The sequence below is a fragment of the Copadichromis virginalis genome, linkage group LG6 (genome assembly GCF_057382275.1).
Source record: "Copadichromis virginalis isolate Kocher_CV1m ecotype Utaka linkage group LG6, C_Virginalis_male_GT1.1, whole genome shotgun sequence".
Classification (NCBI taxonomy): Eukaryota; Metazoa; Chordata; class Actinopteri; order Cichliformes; family Cichlidae; genus Copadichromis; species Copadichromis virginalis.
Window position 1 is genome coordinate 30,351,254 of NC_140623.1, and position 20,277 is coordinate 30,371,530.

General features: G+C 39.4%; 1 protein-coding gene across 4 annotated transcripts in view; it reads left to right on the forward strand.

Annotated features, from left to right (window-relative positions):
• prkcaa (protein kinase C, alpha, a) overlaps positions 1–20,277 on the forward strand; it is a 153,396-nt gene that overhangs the window by 44,701 nt on the left and 88,418 nt on the right. For all 4 annotated transcript variants that reach the window (XM_085459822.1, XM_085459823.1, XM_085459821.1 and 1 more), the window contains one exon: positions 15,781–15,863. In XM_085459822.1, coding sequence (XP_085315948.1) covers positions 15,781–15,863 — 83 coding nt within the window. The remainder of the gene's footprint in view (positions 1–15,780; positions 15,864–20,277) is intronic.

The following is a 20,277-nucleotide window of genomic DNA, read 5'->3' on the forward strand; positions in this document are numbered from 1 at the left end:
TGTACATGTGTTCGTTCATGTATTCGGCCTGCGTCTTTGGGTCTGTGCTGTTATATTTGGTTCTGGTTTAGTTTGGCTAAAACAAACACACAATAGTATTAGAAGTTAAAAAAGACAAAGACCACTAGAATAAAATGTATACTCTTCTCATGACTAATATGAGGCTTTGTACAGTGCATTAGTCTAGACTACAGTGCAGAGCAGTTAAACGTTAGGCTGGCTCATCATTCCCGCGAGTGGGAATGCATCATCTTTCAAGGTAGTGGGGGTTACACATGGTGGGCAAATTACTAACTGTGTGCATACAGGCAGACTGCACACACAAACACACCCACACACACAAGCACAAGTCTGCATGCTCTTCATAGCAACTCTCATGAAACGAGAGTTATTCACGTGTCTACCTACAGCTTAATTTAGACAGTGTATCATTATAAAGTCTAAACTCATAGGCACACCTGCGAGTTAGTTTGTGTTCTGGCTTTATCTGTGACAAATGAAGCGCTGTCATGCACTCTTCAGGTGTTGTAAGTAATGAAGTCCCAGAATGCTGAGACTAGAAAAAAAAAACAATTTCTCTGAAATAGTGTCATAGTGTTTTCCATTTATTAGCCTGATCTGTCACTTTGTAAAATTTATATCTTAGAGCAGTACCCGGAGCTGCGGGGATATTATCAGAGATCGATGTATTTGGCTCCATCTGGTGCCGTAATTCAACTGGAAAAGATCCACACCGTGTGAAGCATCGACAGCGCTGCCTGTGAAGATCCGAGTAATGGCAGACACGTCGATGCTTCCTCCTAACTTCCCATCACGAGGTTCATCTGTGTTGCTCAAATTTTTGCCATTAAATCAATCGTGGGGAGTTAGTTTCCTCTAGTACTCAGGGAAATACATTGGGCATATTTTTCACAAGCACGTCCATCATTTAGGTATGTTGTAGTTAAAAGTCATAGCAGTTACTCCATTCATGCTGTTGAAAAGCCTGCAACAGTGAGGGGCCCAGTTTGTTGGCGGTGAGTTGTTTATAATCATGCTGTGTTCTGCTGGATAACTAATTGTAATGCCAGAGTTGTGGCATTTCCATGGAATAACAAAGAGTCACTTTAATTTTGTAATTTTCTTCAAGGATTTGCCAGCTGATAAATTTTTCCTTTCCTGAGAAACAACAACTCACTGTATTTTTTATATTCTCGTAGGCACATACTAAAAAAAAAATCCCTGTTATTTTCAGTGCAGGCAAAGCATTTAGCTCAGATGCTACTGTTGCTTTTTTCTTCTTTGAATCCTGTAGTACTTGTTCTTGTGCACAAAAGCTCAATTAGCTCATCTAGCCTTTTTTTGTGCGGCTGTTTTAAAAGAGTTTCCCCCCCTAATTTGAACCTCTTCCTGTCACATGTAATTAGGGATCTGTGAGAGTTGATTAGGTGCTTTTAGACCGTCTGCCATTGACCTCTTACAGTCTGACCTCACAATTGCAGGTTGGATTTCAACCTCAAGACACTGGCTAGAGGAGTTTTGTATGTATGAGTTTAGCCATTTTGCAGATCCACATCACTACAAAGGCATTATATTCATTTCTGCCTTACTGTGTGTGGCATTTGCATTACTGCACTTTTCCAACTGCTTCTTGGCTATAATTGCACAAACACACACACACACACAAGCTGACTAATTAGATGGGCAGATGAATAGGAAGTCCTGTTGCTTATATAGCTCCCACCCCAGCACACTGTTAATAATAACTCAGCACCAAAAGTGAACATTGTACCAAAGAGGAATATGATTCTAAATTAATATTGTCGGCTGAGAACAAAATAAAGACATTAAGAACAGATTCCAGCATTATTACCCTGAGTACTTTCCTGAGGGGGTTGGAAAAGGGAGTGCAGTGTAGTTTAGAAGTCATACTGAAATGCACTATAAATAATGTAAATGCATACAGTATAATAGATATGAATAAAACAGGAGTGCAGCTGCAGGAATTTATTGCAGTGATCAGGAATAGACCATTCTTACACACTAATCCTTATCTAACATTATGCATATGAAACCAAGAAGGAAGTCATAATGAAAGCCCTTTAAAATGACAGATTCATCTTTATTAAAATGTTCTGCTTGCCCTTTGCAACTGTTTTTTTCCCCTTTCACCACCAATTTCTGTATTCATGCCCTGATTTTTGTCTGTGGGGTACAATTACACTTCAACAGTTTAAACATTTCATTGTGTAGTGACAGCCATGTCTTATAGATGCAGAAGTGTCCCTGTGTGTACTCTGCTGAGTTGTCGTCCATTATGGAGGTTTAAATGTCAGTGCGCAGCAGTGAACTATTGATGCAGATAAAAATTGATTCCTTTATCACAAAGACTAAAGATGCATGTCAATAGAATCCTAAAAAGATGAATTGACTTTGTTTTCACAGATGTTTTTCTTGTTCCTTCATCTCATTGACATTTGTAGAGTTAACCAAAGCTTCTTCTTGGATCTCATTTCAGACATGTTTGAGGCTGGATAGCTAGGAGAATGCAGAGTGGATGGTTAGAAAAAAATATTTTGTTCTTCAATGTCAGGTTCTGCACAAGAATGCATTAGAAAACCAGGGGGTTAAAAGTAGTTAAAAATGGTATTTGCATTGGTTTAATGCTAATTTAAGTCAGGATGAAAATATGCCACCCGTGGGTCCTTGTTAAAAATGTTCTCTAAAGTTTTGTGATGTATAAAGAGAAATTTTGACCAACTGAAAGGGCTTTGTTGACGTTAGGCATTTTGAAGCTTAGGCTGTCGTTTCAGCCAAACACAAGTTCTTAAGGAAATCCTGCGTCCTTTGTGAAACCTTTTCACCCCTCAAAGCCATGTCTTGAAAAATGACAACAAACGCGTTGTTTTTATTAATAAAACACGCTTGCTTACTGCAACTAGCGGTGTCAGCTATTGCCTGCCAGGGTTTTGTTTTCTTTTTTTTTTTATAATTCAAGTATTTATTAGATTTTGCATTTTATAACAGCAAATACAGAGATGCAACAACCAAAAGCAAGAAGCAAACAAACAAAAACAAACAAACAAAATAAATAACAAAAATAAATAAATTAAAAAAAAAAAACACAACAAAACAAAACAAAACAAGTGAGGTTTTAACATATGTTGTATTAAACTCAAATGTCCAAGTCAGGTAGACATGTAGGTGCAAAAATTGTCCCACTGTTCCAGCGCAGCTTCTGTCACATGATGTATTTTTCCCAGCATCTTTTCGCATGCAACATTCCCAATCATTCTGTCTTTCCACATTTTAAGCGTTGGAATATGAGAGTCCTTCCAGTGTTCCAAAATGACACGGGCACATGTTACCAATGCAGTACTTAACACTCTAAACTGGTGTTTACTTAATTGCGGCACAGGGTTTTGTTTTCTTTGCCCTGCAGAGAGTTTAAAGGCCATTCTTTGGATTAGCCCTATCAACATCCCATTAAGATCCTACCCTGTCGATTACTTCAAATCTCAGCCAGGTCAAGACTTCATGTGAGATCACTCACTGTCAACAGGATGCATTGTCTGATTTGAAGTATTCACCCAGCAGCATTTTGATTTGGTTATTAAGGACCCAGAAATTCCAGCATAATGAACAACTAAGTGTCAAACAACTAAGGTATTTTTTTGCATTAGAGAAAACAAAAACTTTGTACACATCTCAGAATGTTTCTTTGTCATTTTAATTGGCTACAAGTGCTTAGCAGTTTGAGCCTCAATATAGAGTTTGTGAGATGCTAACGTCTGCGCTATTTGATATCTGTAAATCACCCCAAACCCTGTGGGATTCCTGTGGGAACCACAACAAACATCCGTGTGAGATCCAAGTAAGAATAACTGGATGGAACGTGATTATAAACTGAAAATATGTGTCATGTTCTACCTCCAAATGATATCTCCACAGTATGGACTATGTAACAAGATACTTTTGAGGTGTGTGCAGTCTCTTACAATATTAATAAAAGTATATTTTTCCAGCTGGTTAACCGTTAAGGAATATGGATGTTATAACCTTACATAATGCACCTCTTACAGTTGAGGATAATTGTTGGAGTGTAGAATAAACGTCTTCCAAATATCAGATGGTACAAACAAAATGTTTCATATGCATGGCAATGCAGTGGAAAAAGTGTCTAAATAAATCCAGCTGTGTCTATGTTCGTGTTAGCTCAGGGCTTGGAGCAGGAAGCAGGGCCCAACTCTCTGATTCTACTGGGAGGAGAGCTAGGCTGATCCTCCTCTGAACTGCAGGAATTAGTGTTTAAATTGGCATTTCTTGATCTGCTTTGAGCCTATGTGAGCCATTTGAGCCACACAGGAACTGGGCTCTGCATGAAGAGGTTCTTCCTTTGATTTTATTATGGGTTAAACTGAAGGAATTGTTTTTTCTATAGTGACAGTTCTAGAAAGAGTGTTTGTGTGTGTTTATGTGTGTGTGTGTGTGTGGTTGTGGGTCACACTCCAAATGACTACTGTTTTCAATCTTTGGTCCCTGATAAAAGGAGTAAAATGCACTTCAGAATCGGTGAAATTGTCAATTGTCCATTAAAGAAGAAGCAAGAAGCAAACAGTTTGCAGCCCTGAACTTTATTTTTATTCCTCAGTAGGATGCTTCTGGATTTGTGTTAACCGCTGTTATGGGCAGCACTTTTAGTTGTCTGGCTCACTGGTTCGACCCTGAAAAGGATAAGCGGAAGCGAATGGATGGATGGATGTTATTCTTCCTTGCAAACCATTATCAGTACTGAGTGATTTATTCTTAAACACAAAGCATTGCTCTTCAAAACGAACTAGCCATGTGTGAAAAGACTTTCTTTACCTCAAAGGAGTCAGTCAGGCATTTATCAAAGGCGAGTTAGCAGAGAACAGTAGCAATTTTAGAAGAATCCTAAGTATGTCTTATATACACAAACACACACAGACACACACACAGATTGTGGCGCAACTGTAAGTGACAGCAACGCTGCAGTTGAGATTAATGCTGAACTGAAATGACTGCACATAGTTACCATAAGCCTTCAGCATGCTTATGTCATCATTTGATGATGTTTTCCTGCTGTGTTGATAGACCTTATCCTCTTTGTGATAACATCTTTGATCACATACAGATATATATTGATCACAAAGAGTAATAGGAATTCATGTACTGGTTAAGCCAAACCTGAATAGACTGAGTTGGTTTGGGCATTGTGAATGTGAATAGCCAGATTGCTTGACATAGTCGATGTCCTATTATACAGAGCATTTGATTGGACCGTGTTCTGATAATAAGCTGGAAGATCGCTCTCATGTTTAGTCTGAAGGATTCAATGTCCATATTTTCCAAGATGAATGTAAAATTTCTATTTTTCTGACCACAGATCAGTTTCCACTTTGCCACAGCCCATTTTCAATGGCAGATACCAGCCTCACGCTCACATATAGCTTCTTAATTGCATGATAGAGCTTTAACCTGCGTATGTGGCTGGAAAACTGGAAAACTGTGTTCGCTGACAGTGATCTCTGTTCTGGAGATGTTCCTGAGCCCATGCAGTGATTCGGTGCCTGAACATCATTGACATCTAATACTGAGTTTCAGTTGGGGTGTTTTGTGAAATAAATATGCATTTATGAGATTAGCAAATAATTACATTCTGCTTTTATTTATATTTCATAGCTTATCCCACCTTTTTTGGAATTATGGTCGTACCTAATGATTGTATAATAGTAATACATTTCTTTCCCCTCCCTCTGTTCCATAATTAATGCATTTGTGTAATCATACACAACTAATGTCTCAGTTACTGGGCTTTCTGCATGAAACAGTCAGTTTAAAATCGTCCTTGAAACAACACTGATGATCATTAGGGTAGTGCCCTGTTTACATTTAAACTATATAACCACAATATTGGCCTTTATCAACTGTGCGTGAAGTGTAAATATCACAGGGAAGCTTTCAACTTAAGCGTGTTAACACATGTGCGACTGCCAAGTAGTGCACTAGGTTTAATGATAAATGTGTTCGCATGAATTTTGTTTCCTTGTAATGCTTTGTGATTACAAGGAAACAAACAGCAGCTCGTTACAGCAGCTGTGTAACGAGAACAAACTACAGTTTTATTTGACTTCTTTTATTTACATCCTTGAGTGGCATTTCCTATCTGTTTGATAAATGTGATCAAATGCGTATCTGCCAAATTTAGGTATTGATTGTTTTTCACAGCAACATTTACTGGAGGCTTTGAATGAGTGGGGACCTGTGTGTGTGAAGGACAGCATTAGATGCAATCAGAAGAAGGTTTTGTAATAAGCTTTTGTAAATGGCTTGTACAATACAACCTCCTACTCTTTGCTTAAGAATTGAGTATTTTCAAAAGCTATTACTTAAAAAGCTTTTCTTAAGAAAAGGGCAATTAAGCCATATTCCACTGCTGCTGGTCAGGGCAAGGCTGTCTGAAATGATTGGTTTCATAAAAGATGCTGCTGTTCCATGGTATGCAGTAATATTTGGGTTTATTGGGAGCTGAACTAAAATCTGTTGAACCACCATGCGTTTAACTTACCTTACAGACAGTAAATATTGAACTAACTAGTCTGATTCTTCTAGTCATCATTTTTCTTACCCACTTATCAGACTCACCGTTTTTTGGAAGTGGAGCCTATCCCGCCTTTTATTGGGCAAGAAGTGGTGCACATCCCGAACAGGCTGCCACTCTGTCAGACTAACAGGCAGAGACAGATAAGCTTGTACACTCTCATTCACACCTACAGCTAATTTAAAATCACTGGTGGACTTAACAAGCATGTCTTCGCGCTGTGTGAAAAGAGCTGGAGCACACAAAAAACCCCACACAGGCACAAAAAGTTTTAGGTGTCGTGTAAAGAGATGCGCTGATCCATGGATATCGTCCGTGTCGACTATGTAAGACAGCATTTGCTGTTGTAAGTTATTTAAGATATTTACCTGTCGCATCAATTTTACATTGGCTAGATGTGCAAAATTGCATGATGATGAGCTAAAAGACTTTAAAACAGATCACAACGTGGAAGTAAATTTACTATCAGCTGAATTATTTTTGGTTTACAGGCTTGTTGCACTTCTATCGACCCAGAATTTTACAATTGGTGGATCTTTAATAGTGTGCTACTTTTTGTTTTGTAGTTATTTTGCAATATTTACATGAAACTGTAAGAAAATGTAGAAACCTGTCTGTGAGAACTTTACCTGTATTTCACTGACAGTCAGCCAGTAAGGTATTCAATTAGAACTCAAAGGTCAAAACCGAGTAAGAGGCAAGTATTCACTGATGCTGCCATAAATTCACATTCAATGCAATTTACTTTGCTGTACAAAGCAGTACAAGGTTTATTGATTTATCAGGTAACTACTGTTTCCTGGTGTTCAGTGGATGACATTAAAGAGAATTAGAAAGGGATTTTAATCAGTGTCACTAATCTACAGTAGCTCTCTTTAACAGGTAGAACGATTGGGGTCCAAGTCGAATCAGGGGTAGATCACTTAAAGTCTGTGTTAATATTTTATATTTTCTTTCATGTTGTCACTTCACATGAGAAGCGATCCATTCTCCTCTGATGGATCTGCTATGTCTCGTATGACAGTGATGCACAATGCTGCCAATTGTAATGCAGACAGCTTACAGTTAGGATGATAGTGATAGTGTTGATGATGAAGCAGCCGCTTGAGTGTTGTTGACGTTTAACATCACTTTATCATCCACAGTCAGTAGCTGTTTCGACCGCCAATACTTCAGGTAGAGAGTTTATTCATGTCAATGTGTGACTACTTAATTACTGTGGTCAGGAAACTTTGAAATGAAGGTCAAAATGTACAAAAGTGGACACCCCCCCCAAAAAAAGAACCTCCCAGTTATTTAGGGTATTATCTTATCTTTAGTATCAACACAATTTCATTTAATTTTAGGGTTATGGTTATGGTTAGGGTTAGACATGGGTGTATGTCACAATAGCCTTTTTAAAGTAACTCCGAGGTCCTTTTTGAACATAAAATTGTGACTTTGAAAGGATGACCCAGTTTTCTGCTGGGACTCTATTACATAAATGTATTAGTTTTGAAATATAGTGATACCGTGCTATCCTTTAGTTGTTGTGCCGTGTTAGGATGAGTCTTCTAGTACTAGACTCATTAAAAACAAATATCTATAAGCACAGTACTTTTTTTGTTTGTTTGTTTCTATTTGTAGCAAATAATGCAATCCTAGATTTCCGCTATCACACCTATCCATGTGGTAACACGGTTTATTCTGTTCCACGCTCACTAGAATAAAATATTGCTGGCAGAAACACTGTATGTTTGGGAATTATTTTTAGTTGAAAATAGAGCTGGGCGATAGAACGATAACGATATGTATCGCGATATAACTTTTACTCGATAGAGAAATTAAGCTATCGCGATAGACCTCGCCGCTCTTGTCCTCTTAAAAAAAAAAAAAAAAAAAAAAAGGTCAGCCAAATTAAGTAGCGCAGAGCTGAACCAATCACAGCCGCAGCGTCACGTCGCGTGACTTGTTACGTACAGCACAAGTGCCAAGCCGCACGTGTGTTTGTTTGGGAAGCAGCCAGCGGGTAATGGAGCCAGCGCGTAATGGAGGAAATGAGTGTGCCGACTAGAAAAATCAACCGAGCGTGACCGAAGAGAAAACCGATGATGGTTCCAATGCCGGAGAGATTGTCGAACGGAAGAGCCATAGAAGTTCCGTAGTGTGAAGGTATTTCGGCTATTTCAAGTCTGACAAAAAACAGAGTAGCGTGCACTGTAAATTGTGCCGAAAGCAAGTCTGGAAATACAATAAACTGGTGCATGCGTCACACTGTGCGCCACGTTATTGTTTCGGTGAAATGAATTTCTACAATACTGTTACTGTTAATTCTACTCTCTGCAGTGTTTAAATGCTTACATATACACACAGTTACTGTCCCTCCACACATACGACTCGGTTCTGCTTTTATGCCGCAGCTTTGTTTACTTTTTCCCACCGAGGCTTCTAGACTTCTGATTGGCCAACATTTCTGCACGGTTAGGAATTTAGCACCACCTGCTGCTTTGGCATGTTCATAGCAGCGTTTTCCTTCATTTCTGCCTTTATGTGTGGACGGGATTATTTTTTAAAACGAAAACGGAAAATCTCCGTTTTCAAAAATACCCGTGTACGTGTGGACGTAGCCTCAGTCTCTGACTGGAAGCGCTAATTCGTCATTTGGCTTTTGTCAGACTAAAGTAACTGTTAAAACTGTTTGAAAAGCTCAGCTATACAACAAGGAGAGATTGAGAATTTCCTTTTAGTTCTCAGTTTATTTGATATTGACAAAAGTTGGTCAGTTTTGTCTGTTATTCTGTAAAACAAACTAAGATTTATTTTTAGAATTAATATTTTGTTTCTAAGTGGAATTGACAATTTAGTCTGTTTCGTTTGTTCTATTTTGAAACTTAAACGCTTTAGCGGCTGCCTTTTGTGTAGTTTGCAATATTTGCCTTTATTTATCTGAAAAAGTCTCATGTTCCTTAAGTACATCTACCCTGTTGAACTTATTATGAGAAATAAATATTTAAATCAAAACAAGCTGCTGATTATTTCACATTTTACTTGTGAGCAACGGCACATTTAAATCTTACAAATATAGTTATTTGGCTTATATCGTGATAGATATCGTTATCGACTGAAATGAAAAAAACATATCGTGATATGAAAAAATCTCATATCGCCCAGCTCTAGGTGAAAATATACAAGTTCCTGCCAGTTTGGATTAATTTATTTCCTTGGTGTTTCATTACTCTGGATGAACCAGAGACGATATTTGTCAGCTGTACTTCCTTACCCGTTACATAATGCCTATTGCTCCCTGTGAGACCTCTCTATTCTCGAGGGGCAACATTATGGAGGCATATTGCTCAGTGTTTTTGTCAGACGCTCAATTGTCAAACTGAGAGGAAAGGCGTGTATAATTATATCACACAGTGAGTAAAATCTCAATCCAACTCAATTTGATCTATACCGTTTGTCTTTTCCAGGTGTAAATTGTTCCTTTTTAATGATAAGTCTGATTGTCACAGAGTTATTGTTCAGTGAAAGTAGTTCTGCTGTTCCAAATGGGAAAAAAATGTAAAAGAATAGAAATAATAAATGCTTCCCAGTCTAGGAAGAGAGGCCTTTGTCAAGGCCACCGGTGGGCTGCATGGCCTCCTGATAATTAGATTTAAAAGCTCTGGGTTACTTTGTTTTTGCGAGGTGCCTTGGAATTAAATCGCATCCACATAGCCAAAACCCAGTGAATTTAATCGTTGCCTCCGTCTTATTTCCTGCCTGCATTCACGAAAACTTCAGGAAATTGCTACTATGAACTTGTGACCTGAGAACGGTTTGGAATAAATTGATTTTCCAGAGCGGGAGTAGGAGCATATCTCAGCTATGTTCTCTTTTGGGAAAAAAGTAGTGATTTAAAAACCTCTATTACACTTAGAGAATGAACAATCCTTTCCAGAGAGTGAGGAAATTTTTAGGTCAGAGGAAGACAAAACTCTAACAAATGTCATTAAATCTTCACAACTGAGCTGCTTTTTTGGTTCAGTCCATGAAATCTTACATCGGATTTGGAAAAGTCACGTGGCAAACCTTCACGTAACCAACTGTTTGATCCTTAATTGCCTAATAATAAATTGCCCACTCCTAGAGGTTGATGTTTTGATCTAAATATCTAGCAGTTTTGCTAATTGCAGTGGTATATATAAACCTATAAAGTTGTTGCCAGTTTCGACCACCCTGTTATTAAGACTTTGCATCATTTATCCCCTCTACTTACTGACCCACTTACATAATGTTTATCCGTCCCCGGGAGACCTTTTAGTTACTTTAGTAACTATCAAGTAACTATCTTGGTGCCCTAATGGAAACAAGCTGCAGCAGTGGCAATCAGAGATGATGTATGTGATAAACCTCTTAAGTAGGGCTGGGCGATATATCGAGTTTTTAAAAAATATCGATATATTTTCATACGAGATATAAGATGTGACAATATCGTTTATATCGATATAGTCTATGTTACGTTATAATTATACTTGTGGAGCCACAGGTTTGCCTCTCTTTCGTCCACTTTTGTCTCTACGCAACGTTACTCGGCCTCGCCTCTCCTGCACTGAACACAACTCCCCCATAGCTTCACCTGCAGGCAATGACAAGATGAAAGCGGAAAATCTCCGTTAGCGAGTTACCGTGCGTGGGGCTGGATGGCGTCAACGTGTTAGCGAGCTAACTGCGCTAACGACATGCAGCCCAGAGGGGCTGCACGGGCTAAAATCCTTTCCTTTTCTCAAAAATCGACAGTGCGCCTTATGTATGAATTCTGGTTGTGCTTACTGACCGCGAACCGATTTTATGTGGTACACAGCGCTCAGCAATCTGTCAAAAAATGTTTTAATATGACTTTGCTAAGCTACGGAGCTGCACCGCTTGATGGATTGTCGGAGAATTACGGCTACAGAGGAGGAGCCTCGCGGAGTGATACGTACTGTGTGTGTATAAGGACCACAAATGGCACCTGTTCAGAGACGTGGTGCAGCTGTGAAATCTGTCTCTTTGTTATTATGCTCAGCGTCTATTAGTTTACATTTTGACTGCACAATTGTGAGCTTTTTGTTATGCACAAAAACAACATTGTTTTCTTTTATTTATGGACCATGATTATTTAATATATGCTGATAATTTATTTTTGAGTAATATCTACGCTGTATGTAAATAAAAGTGCCCGTGTGACATCTGGGACACAGTGTGACTAAGAACTCTCTTTTTGTTCTTAACTTATGGCTTAAAAAAAAAAAAATCGAGATATATATCTTATATCGCCATCCAGCTAAAAAATATCGAGATATGAATTTTGGGTCATATCGCCCAGCCCTACACTTAAGTGTTGCTTCAAAGAAATGCTGCTGGGAAAACTGATCAGAAGCAACTCCGCTCTAATGAGAACACCAGATGATACCGAGTTTTGATGTTCTTAATCTTTGCCTCGTTTCTTTTTTTCTCCTTTGCCTCGTTTCTGCTAAACTAATTGCCTGCCACCTCTGTTGCTCAAATTTACACCATCGCCTTTATCCTTCCCTTCATATCGACATGCAAGCCCCATTATAGAAATCTCAGAAAAAAGCAATCGGTTTGTATGTTGCAGACAACAGCTTTCTTTGCCAGGAATAAAAAATTGACCAGTTTGATCCAAACAATTTAACTTAAACAAGTTTACTGATGTAAGAATCTGAAAATGATGCATCGCTGGAGTGCCAAAATAAAGCGGACGAAAGCTACTAGCACATATGTTTTGCATTTTCTTTATTGCACAAGTCATAATTAAACACAAGAAGAAGAAGAAGTGAAATGATGAAATACATGCAAAATATGCAGTGCTGATGCAGAGGAACTCGTTGCTCTGGTCTAATCCATTCAGTGTTTTTGAAAGAGTACCTTTTAACTCAAGCCATAATCTCATGTTAATTCTAAACCAGTAGTTTTGGTGCCTAAACCAAACAACAAAGGAGAACAGGAGTAAACCACAATCGAAATTCAAACTTTAAAAATGTCGCTGTAGAAATTTAGACCCTATTTAAAAGAATTTTTCAAAAGTTTTTTAGATGAATTTGTGTTTTTGCCACCAGCTGCCCTCATTTGAGATGATATGGTCATTCAGGTGGGGGACTTGATAACTACAACATAATGTCTTTCAACATAAATATACTACGTTATGAGTTAAATATGCTCAGCAACAGGATCAGCACTTATTTTGAATGAACAGACCAAAGAAGATTTGGCGTTTGGTGAATGCTGGCTGCTAAAAGAACAAACGAACTACAACCTTTAAAGAAAGTCCAGTGGAAGAACAAAACACAAGACTGGGTTAAGGAGTAGTTGCTGTAACATTCTGTCGACATTTAGTGTTCGTAGGGTGAACTTAAGGGACTTTGTCCCTTGTCCTTATCAGCTATTTACCTCAGGATGAATTGTGGAGGTCCTAAATCACTGACCTGTCTGATTTGTGGGTTGGCTGTGGTGTGAGTTATGGGTCATGGTTTCATGTTGGCTATTGACCGTACTGACTGATAGCTCCTAGGAGACAAGAGGGGCCGGAAGGTGTCAAGTTGTGGTAGTGTGATATATCTGTGTGCGGGCGGCTGTATTGATTTGCCATCATTAAAGCACATGTGAATACCATCATGTTTTCAGCATAACACTTTCTTTATTGTTTAGTACAGTGTATATAGAAAAAATGCAGTAGAGAAAGTGATTTGTGACCATATTACTTTAATTAAAACCAGTTTTACCTGGTATCTAGGCAAAACTGAAAACAAAACTCTTGGTATTGACACAAGCAGTCTCTGTGACACTGTTTGGTTTGGGTGTCTGCCACCCACATTCCAAATATCGGCAAAGAAAATACCATATGAAATGTAATGACGGCTATGATGACAGACAGTGACAATCCAGAATGTCAGAAGGTTTTCTATCTCACAAGCAGACAAGTTGAAATTCTGTTTGTGCATAAAACACAGAAACAGTTTAGCAAGTCTTAGTGGTACTATTATTTTCTCGAGTTTAATTTCAAGTCCATTGTATTGACTGTTCGGGAATTACAGCGATTGTTATGTATAGTCCCAATTTTCGGAGGCTCAAAGTTAATCGAACAATCAACTGACAAGCATTTGCATTTCACGATGAGGCCTGTTTCCTTCTTATTTCCTGACGAACTAGGTAGATAAAATATTTGGAGTTGATTGCAAGTGTTAAACTTGCATTTCACATCTTTTTATTGGAACTCTCAATATAGATGTCTAAAAAGATGTCAATGCAAATGGAGGAGACGATCATTAGGCTGGAAAAATAAACAAACAAATACATGTACGGGAGAACCAAGATCCGAACATTCCCAAGGTGGTAGGCATATCAAAGTCTACAATCAGGAAAGGACTTCTTGATTGTAAATACAGAGGGTTTACAGTAAGGTGCAAACCACTGGTTACATTAAAGAACAAGAAGCCCCGATAAGACTTTGCCAGAAAACATCTTTAAGAGCCTGCATAGCTCCGGGAAAACAAGCCTTTGGGAATACGAAACCAAGATTGCCTTTTGCCAGAATAATGGAAAGAGAGAAGTAATGGAAAAGGAGAGAAACGGCTTTGATCTGAAGCATACCACATCTTCTGTCAATTATGGTAATGGCATGGGGATGTATGGCTCCCAGTGGAACCTGGTCACTAGTGTTTATTGATTATTCAACTGCCGATAGAAGTTGAAGGATGAATTCTGAAATGTACTCTCTGCTCAGATTCAGCCAAGTACTGCAAAACTAATTGGGCAACACTTTGCAGTGCAAATGGATACAGACCCAAAGCAAAGGGCAAAACGAACATGAGAGTTTCTGATGGCAGTCGCTGGAGACAAAACTGAAAGTTGCTGCTGAAATAAGCAGCAGCTTTAGTGAAGACCTTGCGGAGCATCACAAGGATGATGATCTCTTCTTGACTGAAGTCATTTGCAGTCAAGCAATCATTATATTTAAACTGATGTTGATTTCTTGTATTATAAGTCTCTGTAAATGCAAGATTATGTATAAAAGTGGCTGTAAGTCATTGAAACCCCTTGAAATAAAGCTTAAAGTCTGCACTTAAAAACCTCCTGGGGTGGTGTACAGATGTATGCTTAGCTATGGGGATGATCACAGCTCATTTTTAACACTCAGTCATGTGTTCCTTGTTCCTGGTTAGAGCTGTTTGACAGGGATGCAGTTAAATAACGAGAGGTGAGAGGTGGGTGTGCATGAGTGAAAGATACGACCCGATTCACATTACTTTGCTGAACAGCTGAAAGATTAAAAAAGTGAAACTGAAAAACGGGCCGTGTCTCTGAAAACGCATCACATCATTGATTTCTCATAAATCACTAATGGAGTCTGTTCAGGGATTTTCAGTGTGAAGTGAAGACTATTGAAAACCACCAATTTAGATGCTTTCATCTCATTCTGTAAGCAGTAGCCTTGAAAACACTAGGAAGTACTAGGAAGAAAAAGAGGGGCTCGCTTGCGTTTAGAAAGGAGAGAGAAGCAGAAATAACATTTATCTAGACACATTTATTTTTAACAAGGGGCAGCCTCGACATCTATTGACATAATGTGCAGTTTTTGTCAATTGTGCTAGCCAGTTTGCACAATTAGACCCTCCCCAGCCTGTCTCTTTTTTCTGTTTCCCAATTTCTAAGCACCAGAAACAGGCGCCGCTCTCCACGTTGAGTCGGTTGCTTACTTGGCTGCGCACTACCGTGCACTCGGTGACCTTGCTTTTATACCGAGAGAGTGACTCTGACAGCGTGTAGGCAGATACATTCAAGTGTGTGAGTCTGGATGTGTATTCTGTGGATACATGTTAAACAGTTTTGTCAGCCTGTGAATCTGTTTGTCTTGGGTGTGCTTCATGTGCATAATATAGAGTGTGAGTTTGTGTACGTGGTGTCTGCCTTAGCTCCGGTCATATCAGTGAGGAGGTGGCACTGTACTGTCCAATAAGAGCAGTCAGCCTGCAGGCAGGATTGGCCATCTGGACACATGATAGGGAGCCTAGCCCAGACATCAGTCTTTCTTCAATTCCTCTTAGTATTATCTGAGCTCCATGTCTTTCTGCTGCCTGTATATCCATTAATAATAAAACACTGTATTTTAACATAACCCTTTCTCTCCTTTCTCTCTCTCTCCCCATCTCCCACAGTTTGCTGTTTTGTGGTCCACAAGAGATGCCATGAATTTGTCACGTTCTCCTGCCCAGGGGCAGATAAGGGGCCCGATACAGATGTAAGTAACCCAGCCCAGCTGTTGCCTCTTACATCTTTGTTGACGAGGAAGTGCTTTCCTTGTCATTAAACTGAAGTACGTGCCACCGATATGCAGTTGCACCAACCAGACCTCGCTCTTTCCCGAACAGTGTCGCTCTTTGACAGCTGTAGTGCTTCCATGTTTCCTTATCGTGTTATGAAGCAGCTGTCTGTAAAGGGGGAAATGAAAAATTAAACTGACATTTCTTCTGAGAAGTATCACTTTCCAAGCATCTTGAGCTACAAAGATACTCCAGATGTTTAAAAATGAAATAAAATCCTGCCTTTTATAGAGTAACGTTGATAGCTACATATATAAATATTGATCTCAGAAATGTGGTGATTATGGTGGTGTTACGTCCCTGTGCAGCTTCTAATCGTCTCAGTGTTTTCAGCTGGTGCTAATTGGCCACACCTAGTCAGGTGTGGATAAAAGCATACCTGAGGCAAGCTTCCCGGCAGTGCACTAGTCTTTGCCATCTGCCCATTTCTCCGAGAGAGAAATGACTTCAAAACATGGCAGGAGAATGGCCCCCACAGCGCACCCGAACCACTGGATTCCCTCAGGATAAAGGGTTTGTTTATTTCCTTGAATGTGTCACCATCCTTTATATAGTTGCATTAATAAACGAATCTAATGGTTATCTGAAGAAGCCCATTCAAATTTTAAGTCCTGTTGACTCAGTGCTGAATTACTACAGCAGCAGGTGGCAAACTCATTCATTGTTTGTGTTGCCGTTGAATAACTGGTTGCCACCTTTAGTGAAAGTGACTAAAATATTTCTCTCAGTGATCTTCTCTCCCGAAACCCTTAAGGGAAACTTGACTTTATTGTCTCTGAAATAGTGCTGTGTACCACATTTGATGCTTTTATGGCATCAGCTGATTTGCACCAGTATTGAAAAATGAATTGCCCCACCAGCATTACCCAATGAATCCCATCAGTGTCAGTGAGGCTTTAAGGTTTGTCTAAGCTAACCTTACATTCAGCAGATTGTTGGAAACATTACTCAGAGATTTTGCTCCATTTTGATATGACAGCATAACACAGTTGCTGCAGATTTGTTGGCTGCACATCCATAATTTGAACCTCCTGTTCCACCACATGCCAACGGGGCTCTTTTGGATTGAGATTTGTTGACTGTGCGGGCCAGATGAGCACAGTAATATCATTGTCACGTTTCAGAAACCAGTTTGTGATGATTTGAGCTTTGTGACATGGCGTGTTATATTACTGAGAGCAGCCATCAGAAAATGAACACACTCTGGTCATAAAAGGCGTGATCACCAACAGTACTAAGGTAGACTGTGGTGTTTAAACAATGCTCAGGTGGTGCTGAGGAGCTCAGAGTGTGTCGAGAAAATATGCCCAAGACCATTACACCAGCAGCAGCAGCAGCAGCCTGAATTATTTATACAAGGCAGAACGCTGTCGTGTTGCTTATGCCAAATTCTGACCCTACGACCTACCTGTCACAGCAGAAATGGAGACATTTTTCCAATCTATTGTCCTACTTTGGCCAACTTGTGCAACTTGTAGCCTCAGTTTCCTGTTCTTAGCTGATAGGAGGGACTCTCGGTGTGGTCTTCTACTGCTGACATCAACAAGCCATTTTCACCCAGAGAACTGCTGCTCACTGGATATTTTGTCTTTTCCTCACCATTCTCTGTATATCCTAGAGATGGCTGTGTGGGGAAAGACAGATCAGCAGTTTCTGAACAGACCCGGCTGAAGCCAACAGCCATGCCAAGTTCAGAATCATTTAAATCACCTTTGTTCCCCAATTTATTTTCTGGAACATATTTTCATGGCTAAATGCTAAAGTTCCTGTCATCTGACTGACTGATGAATTTGCATTCATGAGCAGATGATCAGGTATACCTAATGAAATTGCTGCTGAGTTTATATGGAAAGTTGACAATGCTGTTGATTTGATTTCATTTACAATGAATTTCATAAAATAACTATTACAAAAAATTTGATTAGGAACTAGTATCAAAAGCAATAGAAACCAATGCAATCTCCAAACATCTTTAAAAAACAGGTTGTGACTTTGTGTAGGACGGAGTTCAGAGACAACCCGACTGGCATACAAATGTTGCATTAATGATGACTGGGTCCTGATGTAGTTCACAGACAGATGGGCAATGTAGGATTGGTGGCTATAATCAACAAAACTACATCTGTCTTGGCAAAGCCAAGAGGTGCACACAGTTCGAGCAGCTGTTTCTCTGTACCTGTCAAAATAAATCGTGACCGAAAAGAAAAACTAATCCTAGCGAGACACTGTGAAATTTAGTGAGCGTCCATGAAATTTGCCATTGTATTAGTTTTGCTTCTTTTTGCATTTTGCATTATTAAACCACTTGGCATTTGTGCTTAAAGTTCTAGTTGAAATGGTTCATAAAGTGATCAATTCTGTAAATTAGTTTTTTGCCTGATAATTTTATCATTTTAACTTAGTAAATTAAAAAAGAGCTTTATTTTAAAATCCAATTTTTAATTGGCCTGTCAAAATTTTGAGATGAATATCATCTCTTATATGACACGTTTATGAGGTCTCCCACTGGCCTCTTTATCAGCTTCTAGTATCAGCTATCTGCCATCAACCACCGCTTGCTTGCATTTACATACCTGCTTGCCTACTGGACATTCATGACCTCCAAGTGTAGCAGCAGCATGGCCTGGCCCCTGTAACTAGAGATATGTCACACTGCCGTTCAAGATCATCTAGTCATACTCTTTAAATAGAGCACTCTGTGGAAGACATTGAAGCTGTAACTGTATGAAATAGTCTCAGGGTAAATCTCACTCATTTCTGTTTCATACATGTGTTACATAAAACTTCGGAGTGCTGCACTCCCTCCCCATTGGCAAAAGTGGGAACGTAAAACTCCCTTTTAACAGGAAGAACCAGGCTCAAGGAAGGGCAGCCATCTGGTGCGGCTGATTAGGGTGAGGGGAGGAAGACAGGACAAAAGACACACTCTGGAAGAAAGCCAGAGATTAATAACAACTCATGATTAAATGCAAAGTGGTTAGGGCTGCCGCGATTAGTCGACTAGTCACGATTACGTCGACTATCAAAATCGTCGATGACTGATTTAATCGTCGACGCGTCGTTTGAAGCTTTGTAAGATCACAAAAGACGCAGGAATAAGTAGTAGGATTTAAGAGTGTAATAACAGACGGAAACAGAAGATGGCAGCACTGCATGTACAAGGATGCCAGCTGCCGTTAAACCCCGAAGAAGAAGAAGCAGTGTCCCAGAATTCATAGCGCAGCCCAGCTCAGTTTCCAACAATGGCGGCAGCTAGTTAGTTTTAATATTACTCTTATTATTCTTTCTGGGTCACAAAATAAACGTTTAACATATTTTCAGGCGAGAATGTAGCTGTGTAAACCTCAAATATCTGCTCAGTTTATCAAGACACCACATATTTTCAAAAGCGCTCCGACGTTTTCGGAGACGTCTGTTAGTCACTAGCTCGATAGCTAAGCCAGGAGCAAGGCTCACTAGAGCCCGTGAGAACACCGGACTCCCAGCAAATTGTTTTCAAACCCACCGCCGTCTTTCGCTACTCAGGTTAAATATATTTAAGTCACTCAGATAACTTGAAAATGTTATTGTTTGGCTTTTTTTTTAGTATTTTATTTGTTCCTGAGTAAATCGGTTTGGCTGAGATTAAAGTTATATTTTTTACACAGCTGAATAAACGTCAAGCAGACAACTGATTATCAGAAGTGTGAGATGCTGGAGAATATACTCCGGTGTCCTGTTATATTTTAGATAGCAAGGAGTTTATTAAACTTCACCGAAACAATCTGCAAACTTCATTAAAATTTAATAAACTATCATCTTGTCTTTATTTTTAGTTAGCACATACCTTACACACTTAAAGCTGTAAGCTAATGATAGTTATATAAGAGCAGATGCATGCTTGTGCAGTAAGCATGCATCTGCTCTTAAGCTGTACGTTTTACGTCCAATGGATGCATGATCTGATTAGTCGACTAATCGCAAAAATAATCGGTGACTAGTCGACTATCAAAATAATCGTTTGTGGCAGCCCTAGCACATGGTGAGTGAAAAGAGTTGAGAGAATGAGAAAGACTCGGCGCATCATGGGAAGCCCCCAGCAGCCTAAGCCTATTGCAGCAATAAGGGAGGATTCAGGGTCACCTGATCCAACCCTTGTAAGCTTTATTAAAAAGAAAGTTTTAAGCCTGATCTTACAAGTAGAGAGGGTATCTGTTTTCCAAATCCAAACTGGGAGCTGCTTCTGCCGAAGAGGGTCCTGAAAGGATCTCCCTCCCATTCTACTTTTAAATATCATAGGAACCACAAGTAAGCCTGCAGCCTGAGAGCGATGTGCTCTATTGGGCTGAAATG